At 40.2% G+C, this 14554-nt stretch overlaps 1 protein-coding gene across 3 annotated transcripts in view; it reads right to left on the bottom strand.

The window, feature by feature from the left end:
• Positions 1–14554, bottom strand: part of LOC123968010 (zinc finger protein 236-like) — a 71763-nt gene that overhangs the window by 11807 nt on the left and 45402 nt on the right. For all 3 annotated transcript variants that reach the window (XM_046044464.1, XM_046044466.1, XM_046044465.1), the window contains exons 22-29: positions 13904–14347; positions 12134–12279; positions 10418–10649; positions 10156–10329; positions 7659–7817; positions 4501–4658; positions 4190–4318; positions 3581–3775 (exon numbers count right to left, since the gene is read on the bottom strand). In XM_046044464.1, the coding sequence (XP_045900420.1) occupies positions 3581–3775; positions 4190–4318; positions 4501–4658; positions 7659–7817; positions 10156–10329; positions 10418–10649; positions 12134–12279; positions 13904–14347 (1637 nt within the window). The remainder of the gene's footprint in view (positions 1–3580; positions 3776–4189; positions 4319–4500; positions 4659–7658; positions 7818–10155; positions 10330–10417; positions 10650–12133; positions 12280–13903; positions 14348–14554) is intronic.

The following is a 14554-nucleotide window of genomic DNA, read 5'->3' as shown; positions in this document are numbered from 1 at the left end:
ATATATTCAGACTTCCATTCCATATATTCAGACTTTCATTAAATATATTCAGACTTCCATTCCATATATTCAGACTGACAAACTTCATATATATATATTATTTCCTAAACGGCATGCCATAATATATATATATATATATATATATATATTTATAAAATAATAATTAAAATATTTTATAGTTTAGAGGCAAACTACTTTATATGGAAATTGGAAAATCTAGCCAACACCATCCTAATCATGCTCAACCTCTCTGCAGCCTTTGACACCATCAACCACTCCACTCTTCTCTCCCGACTGGAAACTTACTCCAAGATCACTGTCACCGCACTCTCCTGGCTCCGCTCTTACCTCACCAACAGACAACAGTTCATCAACATCAATAACTGCACCTCCTCCACTGCTCCTTTGTCACAAGGTGTCCCCCAAGGTTCGGTGCTTGGTCCTCTCCTGTTCATCATTTACATCCTGCCACTGCTACGCCGATGACGTCCAGATCCACATCTCCACCAAATCCATCACCACAGTTACCTCTGCAACTCTGACCAACTGCCTCACCGACATACAAACCTGGATGCAAACCAACTTCTTACAACTCAATTACAATAACTCTGACATGATCAACATCGGCCCCAAATCAACAACAACAACTCCACTGTGTCTCCATCCCCACACATCTTGGAGTCATCTTTGACAGCAACCTCACTTTTGAACACCACATCAACCATGTCACCAGGACTGCCTTCTTTCACCTCAAAAACAGTGCCCGTCTCCGCCCATCATTCACCTTCTCTGCTGCTGAAACCATGATCCACGCCTTCATTACGTCCAGAATTGACTACTGTAATAGCAACCTTGATGGTTCACCTGCCAAAGCCCTAAATAAACTTCGATATATCCAAAACACTTCAGCCCCCCTCCTCACCCACACACGCACCTGTGACCACATCACCTCTGTCCTCCAGAATCTTCATTGGCTTCCCGTTCCCCAAGGCATTCAGTACAAAATTCTTCCTACCTCACAGACCTGCTCCACCGCCACAATCCCTCCCGTAACCTCCGCTCCTCTGACACCAACCTCCTCTCCCCACAAACCAGGACCAAGCACCGTACCTAGGGCGACAGAGGTTTCACCATCACAGCCCCCTCCCTATGGAACTCCTTACCCATACACATCCGAGATTCCAGCGACATGGACTCTTTCAAATCAATATCAAAACCCACCTTTTTAGACTAGCTTTTAAACTCAAATAATGTTTTATTGCACCTGCTGCTGTTTGTTATTTGTTATTTATATGGTCGCCCCTTCGCTCTTATGTACTTCTGCACCACATGTTTCTTTTAATGTTTAATTATTATTTGATTAATTGATTTGTCGTTTGACAAAAAAATTTATCTGATACTATGTGGGTAATCATTTTATAAGCACAAATGACAAATATATGCTAGTCCCAGCCTCTGAAATGTGAGGATATGATGCTGATCTTTGTCATGTGTGATGGTTTAGCAACGTTTTGACTACTTTCTGACATTTTGTACACAAATAAAAAATAACACAAATGATTAATCAGCAAATTAATCAATAATAAAAACAATCGTTACTCCCAAGACTATGTATAGCTCGACAATACTAGATTTTTGAGACTGGCATAACTATTTAAGAGTTTTAAAAATGTGACCAAGACATACGGAGCAGGACATTTAGTACTCAGTGGTGTCACCTTTTCCAAATGACCTCATCGGCTGACACTTGAGCACTTAAGCTTATATCAGACAATATCTCAGCTTAGCTTTAATACTGTGGTATTCAAGTCAAAATGGGCAACACAAAGCAGACAGGCACACAGGAAAGCAAATGGAAACAATGGCATAATAAGACTACTGATAGGGGAAAGGGCAAAAATGCCTATGCTGTTATCTGCATCAAGTTTATAAGGAGATAAAAAAGTCTGGGGTCATTCTGGGGCAGTGTTCATTAAAAGTGCTTTGGGTAAGTTTGGGAAAAACGCACAAAACACACATCCATTGCCAAATACTTCTCTGCTTTACTCATCATGAACCCAATCAATATGTATGTCAGGATACTCACTTCAAAGCAATACATAACATTTTGTGAATTATGTTTAATTGTGAATGTTATACGAGAAGAGCAATACTACTCTCCTGTCTGTCTGCTAAATATCAAGCTACACCAGCAGCAACCATTTTTACACTTCACTTTCTGTATGGCGTAAACAGACAAGATCTAGAGCACTAATTAGTGAGCTATAGAGGGGCTGGTAGGAGTTTTTTTGTTACATCTGGACATGCCATGAAATCTGGTTCCCTCTTTTTGCAGACTTCAGCTAAGGTAGTAGGTCGCTGGCTGTAGACAGGACAGACACAAGAGTGGTATCAATCTTCTCAAGATTACACCTCAAAAACACTGCACAACTTTTAACTTATATATGTCTGAGTGTATGAGCGTCCATTGTGAACAAAAGCAGAATGGTCATTGCGGGTGACCAGGTAATTGTGAGAGTGAGTCAAAGCTAGAGATGACGTGATTTATCACAGAGGGTCGATACAGAAAATCACCTTCATTTATCTGGCTCCTTCCTGTGAGAGTCTACTGACGTTTCATAATCAATCTAACACTACCTGCAGAAATTAATTCTAAAACTTCATCAATCATTAAATTATTTTTCCATGTTCTCAAATTATAAAGCCATGGGTTGTGGTTGTCTACCTATAATTAAACAGCGAAAATATTATCCACAGGCCAACAAACTTAAACATAACAGCGCTACCAATTTATCTTTCTCACCACTGGGCCTTATCAGCAATCAAAAATCATCACCCACGTTCTTGTTGCAGACTAATGAGCACCCTGGGGACATGTGGAGGACGAAGCTTGGTCACTCTCACTGTGACATCTACCTAATTTCAGTGTTGTTACTTTTATGGAAGACAATTACTGCTCAGCCTGTTGAGGCACGTTTACAAAAGTAAAAGCCTATGGCACAATGGCCTCTGCTTGGAAATATGACATAGGGTGGGGAAAGAGCTTAGCGAAGCCACATCCTCCTCCTCCTCTTTCCTCCTGATCTGAGAGCCCCGGCATTTACATGCTCGAGTGTCTCAACCACGTGAAGAGGATTGTCAGCGACACTGATCTCCCTAATTTGGCTGCAAAACACCTCTCAGTTTAAGTGTTTTGTTGTTCAGAGTCTATCTGAAACGCTACTTGATGTATTACCCCTTATTTTTGCTTCAAATGATGAGAGCACTTTGTTAATGGTATCCCTTTCCTCAGTGACTCTTTGAATCTATCACTTACCTAGTCTGAGTTACAGGCACTAATTACTAAAAGTAAGATTTTGTGGTAAGAGTATATTTATTGTTTTCATAAAACCTTCACAGTTTTATTTATTACTTCTATTCATTCATATACAAGGACACATTCTTCATTAAAGAAGTGGCGACACTGTTTACTGATAGGAAGCAGCAGCTGGATGGATATCAGCATTAAATATAACCCATCTGGACCTTGAATTTAAACCCGTTTATCATCCGAGTCTACAGTTTTTACATGCGTCCTCACCTTCAGGTGTGTAGCTCGCTTAAAGGCCTTGTTACAGAGGCTGCAGACGTGACAGCGGTCCTTGCCGTGAGCTTGTCTACAGTGGCGTCGCAGCGTGTTGGCATTCTGGCACACCTGATTACAGTAGTAACACTGGTGCCGATTATCAGCCTCCGTCTCACCATCCTTCCCACCTTTATGGGAATCGTCAGTAATCTGGATCACATACAAGGATTAGTGAGCAGCATATTTACAATTACTCACAAAAGCTCATGCCTACACAAATATTTTTTAATTCTAATAATATTTATAATAAATAGGCAAAATGCCTCAAAATAGTCAAAATGCCATAAATATTTATGTCAAATATTTTAACACCTAATTGAGCATATTTCCATAAAACAGTTTTTGACATTAATAAATGTGTTGTTGTTTTTTATATTCCAGGCAGCCCCTGATTTTCATTCATGTTAAGATAAATCCTGTAGACACTTTTGGGGATTATCATGTTGCCATCTTAAGCGTTTTCTCAATTCATCAATGTAAATCTTACTTCCACCTTTGTTTGACAGTCCCTCTCCTGGATATCTTAAAACAGCACACTAATCATACAAGACAAATGCCCCTTACATTGTATCCATTGTCAGACGCTCCGTTTGTGGACTGCGAATGGTGGCTGACCAGTATGACCTGCTGGCCTGAGCTGGCTGGCTGTCCCGTTAGACCGGAGTCATTCAGCACTGCAGGAAATGTCTGACCCTAAAGATCAAAATGTACTCTGGTAAGGCAGCTGACAAATGACATGACAAGTTTGATCACTGCACAAGCTTAATGACATCAGTGATGTTTTAATTGTTTCTGTTAGTGAATCAGACAGTCTTGACAAATACATCTAAATCAGCCATGATGCCAAATAACGTGTGTGCACAGATGCGTTTTACCTGTGTATTGAGGTTTAGAGTGACACCATCCAGCATACCCTGAGCATCTGCCAGTGTCAGGGTAACGCTGTTATCTGTGGACACGCCTCCTGGTGACATCACTAGGCTCTGGGACACAGCAGTATGTGATAAGGTAGTACTAGGTGGCAGGCTGGAGACTGACAGGTGAGAGATAGAATGCAAGGTCAGTGTGATATGACTTTTTAACACCCACTTCCGCAACTGGTTTGTGAAACCATTTCTTTTTGAATAGATGTAGAACAAACCGTGTTTGAATGGTGACCACTGTTCTTTGCCACAACAGAAAAATATGCCATGAGAACTGAGTTTTTTAGTGATAATCCATAATATTTTCACAAAGTCAGTCCCGTTTTAAATACAATTCAAATGACCTCTTTAAATAGTACTTTTCAAATTGCCTACCTACACATGAGGGATTTACAGTAAACAATGCTAGTTATTGTGTTACTCTAATTTTATCACATTGATATCAGCCTTACTGTCTATTGGTCACTCTTCTACAGCTGTATTAGAGCTGTAATAAGTTAAGCCAGTGCCAACTGAACAGTTTCCACTGCTGCTGCTGCTTCACATCAAAAGCATTGAGTGGCTTTCATTGTGAAGCAGCTGCAGCTGACAGCTGATCAGATTTAAATATTGAAGGGAAAATGAAACAAGAAGGAGCAGCCACAGTTAGATGAAATGTCGCAAGCGACTCTCAGCAAGGTAACCAACTCCTTAATTTACTGTAACCTACTTGCTGAATGCGCAGCCTGAAATCAAATAAATGTTGCTCATGGTGTGAGGGAAAAAGGCTGACCGAATTCTTCTACCTGTACCTGAGAGGACTGCTTCAGTCTAATCAACAAAAGCAGGGATGCTCTCTGTGTCTCTGTGAAGCAGTGGGAATGTTTTCCACTTGAGTTGAGAGAGGAGGGTAATGAAGAGAGAGAGATGAGACTGGAAATTTGATTAAACTTCTATGTGACAAGTGAGCCAGTCAATAGAACCATCAGGAAGCCATCTCTGACTAAACAAATCATATTTGCTCACTTCACCACACAAACCCTTTGCTTTCTTATCTCGGATTTATTTATATTTAAATGACAATAATTCACATATTAAGTTTTCAAACTTAATCCTACAGGCATGTAAAGTAGACATGAATTTGCACTTCATTTGAGATTAAGTTTATAGCATTAAAAGAGGAAAGAAAGATGGAGGACATTCAACACAGGTCGCAGGTTAGATTAGTTCATGGGAAGAACCTAGGAACAACTTTGGATGGTTTTATTCTTTTGCCTTTCCAAAGAAAAAAACACAGCAGCAAACCTACCGTTTCTTCCAAAGTAAATAACATATGCAAACCTTTTCCTGGGACATGTAGCTTTACAGTCTGCTTTTAGTGTTCAGGTCATGTATGTAGCCAGCATGTATATATTTAAGGCCCTATTACGGGGTTCTTAATTAATAGAGATGCAGGTTTTAACTAACTCACAGTTAGCGTATTGTTTCTAGAAGATTTTCAGTCTTAGCTAGCTAGCGTCAATTTAAGCTAGCTAGCTGAGACCGATAAAATCTGCTAGAAACATTCATTTCAGCTGTCATAATCGGCAGAAGACCAGTTGTTTTGAAAATGACTACAAATTTTGAGTGGTAAATCTGCCACAAATGTGAACAGAATATGTGGCGTGCGAGAACGGAAAGCTTTGACGTGTGAAGCAACAGGAACTAAGGAGGAACAATTTGCAAATGCAGCTAACTTTACATTTCAGTGGGAGGTGCAAACCAGGGCAAGCCTACCTTGAAAGTCTAGAAAATCTGTCAGCTATTTCAGCCTCATACACACAGTACACTTTGATGACTCCAAAGTGGGGGCACACACCTAGCATGGCGTTTCATGAAAAGGGCACTGATCGACAGACTGTTTGAGCCTCTCCATCAATGCTTACGTTTTATTATCCTGAGATCTATCACTGGTGCTGGAAGCAAAGGAGGATCCTCTTCAACCATTAAAGGAATTTGAGCTAAAGTTACTCTCATGTGGCGGCATTCATGCTCTCTCTAAACATGTGAGTGAACTACAAACACCCTGTCATGTATCTTTTGAAGTAGCTACACTGCTACTATTCACTCTTTACAGAAAGAAGAGGCTTTGTGTTCAGTTACATCTACAAAAAGGGCGCTCAGTGCTTCTGCCAATGTGGTTTATTGTTTAAACCAGCAAGAGGCTCGACGTGCACAGTGTCTCATTCTTTATATGTTGGGAGCAATGGCTTGTTGGCTAACAGATGTATGGACAAGGACCTTACACTTAGTGTGCATGCTTATTCCATCACATGAGTGGTAAGTTAATCAGATCTGTGTAACAGCCAGCTGGGTATCTCCCACTTCGTTGCCATGCTATTAGTTTAAAGTCATGATCCTGAGTCAAGTGGTGTTATAGGTGAGTGTAGCAGGTCACTAATGATGGCTTGTTTAAATTAAATTAAATTAGATAACTTTATTAATGTACCCCTGGGGAGTAGCAGGATTATCTTTAGGTATATGCAGGCACATTTCACTCCCAAATTCATTCAATAAATAAAGGAGTGAGATGTATTTGCTTACTGTCATAAATTGATTGTGTGGCTGGCAGTGGGTGCGAAGACAGGGATAGAGGGACTAAAAATCTAAAATGATTCTGTAACAGTTTTTATAAAACTTTTAATAAAAAGTTGCTACATTTTGAACTTATGGAGTGCTATTGGTAGCTTGTTAGTCATCCAACTTCAGCACCTTATGTTAACCTGCTTTTTGGCAAATTGTGTAAGTAAAATTTGTCCTTCCAATTTGGATCTTGCTGTGGCATAATGACTTCAAGCTTACAACATCAAAGATGAGATCCCCACAGACTGAGCAGTTTTTGATTCAATTTTCATTAGAAAACCAAGGTTGCAAAATAAGCTTTCACTGTCTTACTTAAGAGCACCTCTGCAAGATCTAACAGCTGCTTCAGGGACTGGACCTGTCTTTAGAAATTCTGAGTAATATTGTGTAACTTTTTCAGATAGAAGAAACCCTTCTAGTTAAACCTAGATACACACACACACACACACACACACACAAACAAACACACACACACACACACACACACACAAACAGAAACTATATCTAACCTGCCATTCCAGTGTTGGGGGGGCTGTGAGGTAGGAGGTGGTCATTGCTGATAGTCAGGGTTGCGCTGGTGGGCTGGCTATTGAGTGGCGACGCCAGCCTAATGGTTCCATTCATCTCGGCACCATTAGGGTTGCTATGCTGGGAGAGCAGATCCTGACCTGCAAAACAAAAGCTATTTTTAGTCCAGAATCCAAGAGAATTTATTTTTCCCCTTCATTCACATTTCAAGTAGGGCTGCAACTAATGATGATTTTCATTGTCGATTAATTTGTTGGTTATTTTCTCAATGAATTGAGTAGTTGTTTGGTCTACAAAATGTCAGATTCAAATTGTGAAATATGTTGATTAGTGATTTCCAAAGCCCAAGATGTGTTTTGTTTTGTCCACAACCCAAAGACTTTCAGTTTACTGCCACAGAGGATTAATATAACCAGAAAATATTCACATTCAAGAAGCTTAAATCAGAGAATCTTTCTTAAAAGAATGATTCAAAATAAATGGCGTTTAATTTAATGGTTGATAACTAATGGATTATTCAATTAATCGTTGCAGCGCAAATTTGAAGATCCTTTTTTATTTCTTCTTATATTATTGTAGGATAAGATGTAGAATATTTGGGCCTCAGACATTTTGTTTGGAACCCATGCACTGTGATATTGACTTATTTTCCAGTGCCTCTAGTGAAAGCAAAACATTTCTTTTCAGGCAATAATTTGTGGGGGAAAAAACTACTAAAAATAAAAAAAAACTACTACTACAAAAAAAAGAGGTTGAAGTAGTGCCCACTGCCCAGAGGAAATACTAGGTACGGAATGATCTATATTTACTCAAGTGGGCTCTGAGAAAGGGACACAATTGCTACAATTTACCTCTACCTTGTGGATAAAACGTATATCCCCAGCTGATTTACGACCAGCTGGAGATGATGTACAAAGAAAAAATTGGTTTGTGAAGGTGTATCACTCATAACCTCTAACACTGAGGCTTTAAATCTTTATTAGTGAAGCAGTTTCAAAATGAAAGAAAGGGCTGCGAGTTATTATTGTGTGAGGAAATCAATAAAGGTGTTACACAGATTTATTTTTTTTGTATTTTGTCTGTTTGGGTATTATTGATAGTCTGCTTCAGTACTTGTAAAGAGACAAGGCTAGTGTAGTGTAGAATTTTTTCACAGTGTGGTACTTCTTCCACCACTGCAAAAACATAGCTACATACTGTATACAAGTAAAATTCCTGCATTTAAAAACTTACTTTAGTTAAAGTATTATCCGCAAAACCTACTTAAAGTTTTAAAAGTAAAGTACTTATTATGCATAGATTTGGTCCGTGTCAGAGTTTTACTATTATATCTGATGTTGCTGGATTAATATTACTGCTGCATTAATGTGCATGTTGCATTGTACTGCTATAGATGTTTAAGGTTAAGCTAATTTTATCAACTTTATGTACTGTTGGGTAATTTAATCTACAGCACTGCATCATGGTATCTGTAGCATTGCTGTCCTGTGAGAACGATGAATCTCTAAAAAGTAGCTCAGAAAAACAGGCCTGTTTCGAGCTTTGTCATGATGCGTTTTTTTTGTTTGCATTTGATGCATGATGTCTTTTTCAGCGGATCCAGTTGGGTTTTGTAAATTGTTTGTTTTTCTCAATCCACAAAGGAACACTTCGTGATACACTCTGAAAATAACTAGTAACACTTCCAAGCATGAAAGAACCTACAGTTGCTGTGAAAATATGCAGATATAGAGGGCTTATTCTAAGGTTAAGGAAACACAGCGAATCTCATTTTTGGGTGATAACAACATAATTATTAAATTTCTGCCACATTGTGCAAATAGATAGCCCTAAATCTTACACACTGGTCCTATAATTACAATACTTGAGAATGGAAGAGATGGAAGACAGAGCCGTCTATCATGTTATGAGTGTTGTTGTTGCATAGTTTGCCCACCAGAGGGCACTTTGCAACACCTTTGTTGGCAACACTTGTTTGGAGCACCACAAAACACAGCAATCAGCTGTACTTTTGTTGAAAGTACTATTTATAACACTAAAAAAAGTTTATTTTTAAACTGCATTATATCATGTTATCTTGATGAGCTCTCATAGTCTTGAGGAGGTCACTATGCATAACAAATGTTAGGGATGATCTTTATTTTTGCTATGTGTTTCTGAAAAGAAGAATAAAAAATGGAATATCGGCCAATATATCTGAATATCGGATTTTAAAATCCTCAAATGTCAAAATGTGTATCGATCTTAAAAATCCCATATCAGTCAGGCTCTATCAGAGACATTAATAGAAATTCAGAGAAATTAATAATCACACACAGCCATCGGCTGTATCTTGCCCAAGGAGACTTTGACATGCACACTGGAGGAACTGGGGGATTGAACCTCTGATATTCTGATTAGTGGGCCCACTCACAGGCAGAGCCATCATGTATTGGTATGGTTTTATAATGGACCTGAGTTGTATGAAGTGGTCCATACCTGATATGGTGAGGGTGATCTCCTGAGGGTTTCCTGATCCAGCGCTGGAACAAGAAGCTGAGGCAAGGGCTTGAGTCAGGCTGGGATTGTTGATGGTCAGAGTTATCTCCTGACCGCCGGTCCCCCCGGTTATCAGCCCAGAGCTGCCCATAACATGGCTTAGGTCTTGAGAACCTGCAGAAACCATAGGTCAGTTATTCAGCTTATCATCGACAGAGAGTGTCTGCTTAGTCCTTTTCTCAGCTAAGGCCGTCACACGTACCTGTAGCATCCTGCTCAGAGAGGCCGGACATCGTGACTTGAGCGGGTGTGATGGCGGAAGGCTGCAGGGCCAGGCTGGTCAGTGGGTGGATGACGACATTGGCAGACACTGAGGGGTCAGTAGTAGACATGAGCTGGCTGCCAGAGTGTGAGACGAGGCCAGTGTCGACGCTCAGGGGTTGTGACAGGAGGCCGCCTTGTTGTAAGGTCTGCTGGAGGAGGGCGTGGTCGATCTGGAAGAGAAGGTACCACTCCAGATGAAAGAGGAAGCATGATGCAACACTTGAGGAAATGTATGGGGAAACAGCAACAGCCTGAGGCCAGATGGTAGCTGTTTGAAAAACATTTCAGGATCATTCAGGGAAAGTCCTCCCTCTCATAGCTTTTCTTTTTGACTACTTAAATCCGCGATGCAAAATACATTCCAAGAATTGAGGTAAAATTTTGTAATCTAATGTTTGAACCCCCTTATACATCCTATATTTTTGGGGGACTGACTTTCAACAACCTCCAGGAAATCTTATTACTTCTATTGTTTGTGGGTTACAGTTGTAGATGGAAGATGGCACAACTGAACAAATTCCAATACTCAAATCTCAGTTAGCCATTGAAAAACAAAATGGATGTGAATCCCAGTCTGGAGATCAGATGTGTCAAAGATCTTCATTTATTACTTGTACAGCTGACTGAACAAAACTCACCATGGGTACAACAGCTCTGCTGAATCTAATTCTGGCGCTCTTGGAGGATTGCAGGATTTCCCCTCCACTAGACTGCTCATTTGGTTTAATGCATATATGCTCACTGGTCACATTAAAGCAAAAAACACCAAATCTAACATTGTAGAGCTATGGCTGCAACATCCTGCGCATGAACCATCATTAGCAAATATAACACGACTATAGCAAAGCAGCTGCAGCAAAAAGCATTATCTCATTAATAGTCGTTGAAATCCTCCTACATCATTGCTGTACATTACACGCAAAACAAATAAACCTTAATCATATCCTAATTACAAGGCAGTGTTGGCAGGCTGGTTTTGTATTTATAGTTGTGTAACTGAAATGTGCAAGTAAAATGCATGTTATTAAGAACTACTCCATCAAGAATAAAGCTGATGACATAACAACACATGCAAAAACCACACTGCACAAACTAATCTGTTTATATAATTGAACGAAAGTTGGAGGAAATTATATACTCCCCAAGATTAATTATAAAGTTGACTGCTTCAATTGTCTTCTGCTCAATTTAACAATGTATCAAATGACAACAAAGAATTACAACCAGATATTTGATTAATTAAAGACCAAAGTAACAGTTGGGCAAGATGTATTCACAGAATATGAATGTACTCAAACTTGACTTATAAACTCTTGACTTATAAAATTAAAATCTATTTTACAATTTTTACATTTTGTCAACAAAGTGCATGTATTTTGGTAATATAATCATACATTATATATGATCGTGTGGATCATAACACTTGAGTCATTTAGGAGATAAACCCACGACAGAGAGGTAACTATTCCTAACTGCACCTCCGTTTGATGCTTAAAGGTGTTTGATTCCCCTCAATGAAAAATAAGCTGCAGAGCACAAGCTCTCTTTGAGAGGCAGCTGAAAAGGTCCACATTAATTAACCTTACTTTTTAACAACTCAAGGTGACGACACTGAAAAATTATTACACAAGGTTCAGTAGGAGGTGTGGGTAACCTGTAGTGTGATGTTGTTGATGTTGCTGGTGTCGATGCCAGAGATCTGGACGTTGGGGCACACCAGGTTGGCAGGCGTCAACTGCAGGTGGATGCCATCCAGTGTGGTCAGGCCATCTGGGAGAGACACAGTCAAGTCTCCTGCAGCTGTAGAACACACACACACACACACACACACACACACACACACACACACACACAATTTTGTACTAATGTTAGAGCTTTTCCAGCATCAAGTCAACATGTGCTTACATTTTAAAGATAACCTACTGTTAAGTTTAATCACCTATACATGCCAAAAAAAAGTTACAACAAAAAAGTTGCTGAAATCAAAACTACTGCAGTTGAACGGCAGGTTCATCTAATGTCAAAGGCCAGATGTGAAGGCTCTATATACCATCCGTTATATGCACTGCTAGGCTTCTGGGGCACAAAAATGACTTGATGGTTTCCACTACAGAAAGAATATAATTAAGGTAAGGGTACTGCGTTTCTCATGAACCACTGAAGAATTGAGAGACAACAAAGGAAAACTGGCAATGTATTCAGGTTTTTTTTCAAGGTGATGAAAGGAGAGAGGTTTGCCTGCAAAAATGTAGATAAAAACAGATAGAGGGGGAGAGAGAGAGAGAGAGTCTGAGTATCTGCAGATCTGAAGCGATGAGCTTGAAGAAGAAGCAATGACAGTAAACTGTCCTTGGCCACCTCCTTAACTGTCATGCTCCAGGAGGTGTGCAGGGAAAGTAATTTCATGACTGCAGATAGCACGTACACAGTGCAGCATTCAGAAATTACTGTTGCTCCGTAAAACGCTTATTAAACACTTATATAACATCATATTTCAAATGAGAAACCATGCGGTTATTTCCATTTTGTGGAATACAAAGAGCCATTCTTGAGCCCAAACTTGAGGAAAGGGAGTCAACCTGAACATAAAACTACCTCCACACATGTTTCACTTTTTCAGTGAGTGTTACTGATCCTAATGTATTAAAGGTTCAGTTGTTAGTAGGAACCAAACTCCATATAACCATAACCATATAATTTTGAAAATCCTCTTTCTATGTCAAGGCTCAGTATCATTTCCACTTACAGTTTCATACTATTTAAGAACCAAGAAATTTTATCAACATTTCACACGGCAAACCCTTCAATGCTCAGCTGTTGTGTGACGTGAAGTGTGAAATCCTGTTAGAGAGGCCTAAAAGAGATACTCCTTAGAAACCTTAGATGTTTTCTCTGCCTCAGAAATGCAGCTAAGCTGAGTACAAACATCAGAAGTGAATCTTTAGTGGCTCTTTGGGGGATTTTTGTTACCACATAAAGGTCAAAAAAATTTGAACAGATCAAATGGTAACTTCTGATTGGAAGAACGGGGAGCCCACAAGAGGTGACTGTGGTGACAAAGCACTTTCCTCCTCCTGGCATTGTGATGTAATTCATCTTGTCCTGGGCAATGGTGCTGAAACTGCTGGCAGCATTTCAGTTACACCCACAAACCTCGGAGCGTTAATTATCAACCAGACATTATGATCAGAGTACGTGCCAAATGCCAATAAAATGTGTTGTTGGGTGACTCTGAGGGACAACAGAATTTAGTGCCTCCGTTTTACTCTCTTGGGTCAGACTCCTGAATGTCTTCTTCTACGCTACTCTATTACCACTCCAAGTTAAATATGCAAACGTTCTTGTCTTCTTTGCATTAATTACAAGCTGTTTTTTTCTCTGTGTGTACGTGTTGTACCTGTGTTGACCCATCCATAATCCCTACCTGACATAGAGGCAGGCAGGATGGCCTGTCCCACCAGTCCCTGTTGCAGTAGATTCTGGTCAAACTGCCCTGTCAGGACTTGGCTGGCAGGGAGGTAAATGCTGGGGTCGGAGTTGGGTGTTTGCAGCAGACCCACAGGTTGAAGGGCCTCAGATGCAGCTGGCTGCTGCCCCTGGCCTGGTGCCACTGCCTGCCCAGTCCCTGGGTCTTGATCCTGCCTGGTTTGCCCAGTAGATGAGGCAGGCCGCTTGGATTTGTTTCTGTCGCTGCTTGGCCGGAAGTGGCACTGGATGTGGGTTTTGCGGTGGCCTGACGTTCTGAAGCGGAGTTCACAGAAAGGACATTTGAAGGGCTTGGAGCCGGTGTGGAGGCGCATGTGTACCTTTAAGCTGCCCTTTGTAGAGAAGGATGTGTTGCACATGTGACAGCTGAACAGTTTCTGACCTGCAAAGATATGGAGAGTGTTAGCTGAAGTCAACTAAATATGGCAGGCTACACCAACTGGTAGTCTCTTTGTGATCAAAATGTCAGAAGCCCTCTCTGTATTTTGTCTTTTCTTTGTGTATTACAGATCTATTAAGAAAGCAGTAATGGGACTGTCCTGATTGTCGCAAACATCACATTACAAGGACAGCCACGAAGAGTCTGCAA

This window comes from Micropterus dolomieu, linkage group LG03 (genome assembly GCF_021292245.1).
Source record: "Micropterus dolomieu isolate WLL.071019.BEF.003 ecotype Adirondacks linkage group LG03, ASM2129224v1, whole genome shotgun sequence".
In the NCBI taxonomy this organism is placed as follows: domain Eukaryota; kingdom Metazoa; phylum Chordata; class Actinopteri; order Centrarchiformes; family Centrarchidae; genus Micropterus; species Micropterus dolomieu.
The sequence above is the reverse complement of the archived record's forward strand: the minus strand, read 5'-3'. Positions and strand labels throughout refer to the sequence as shown.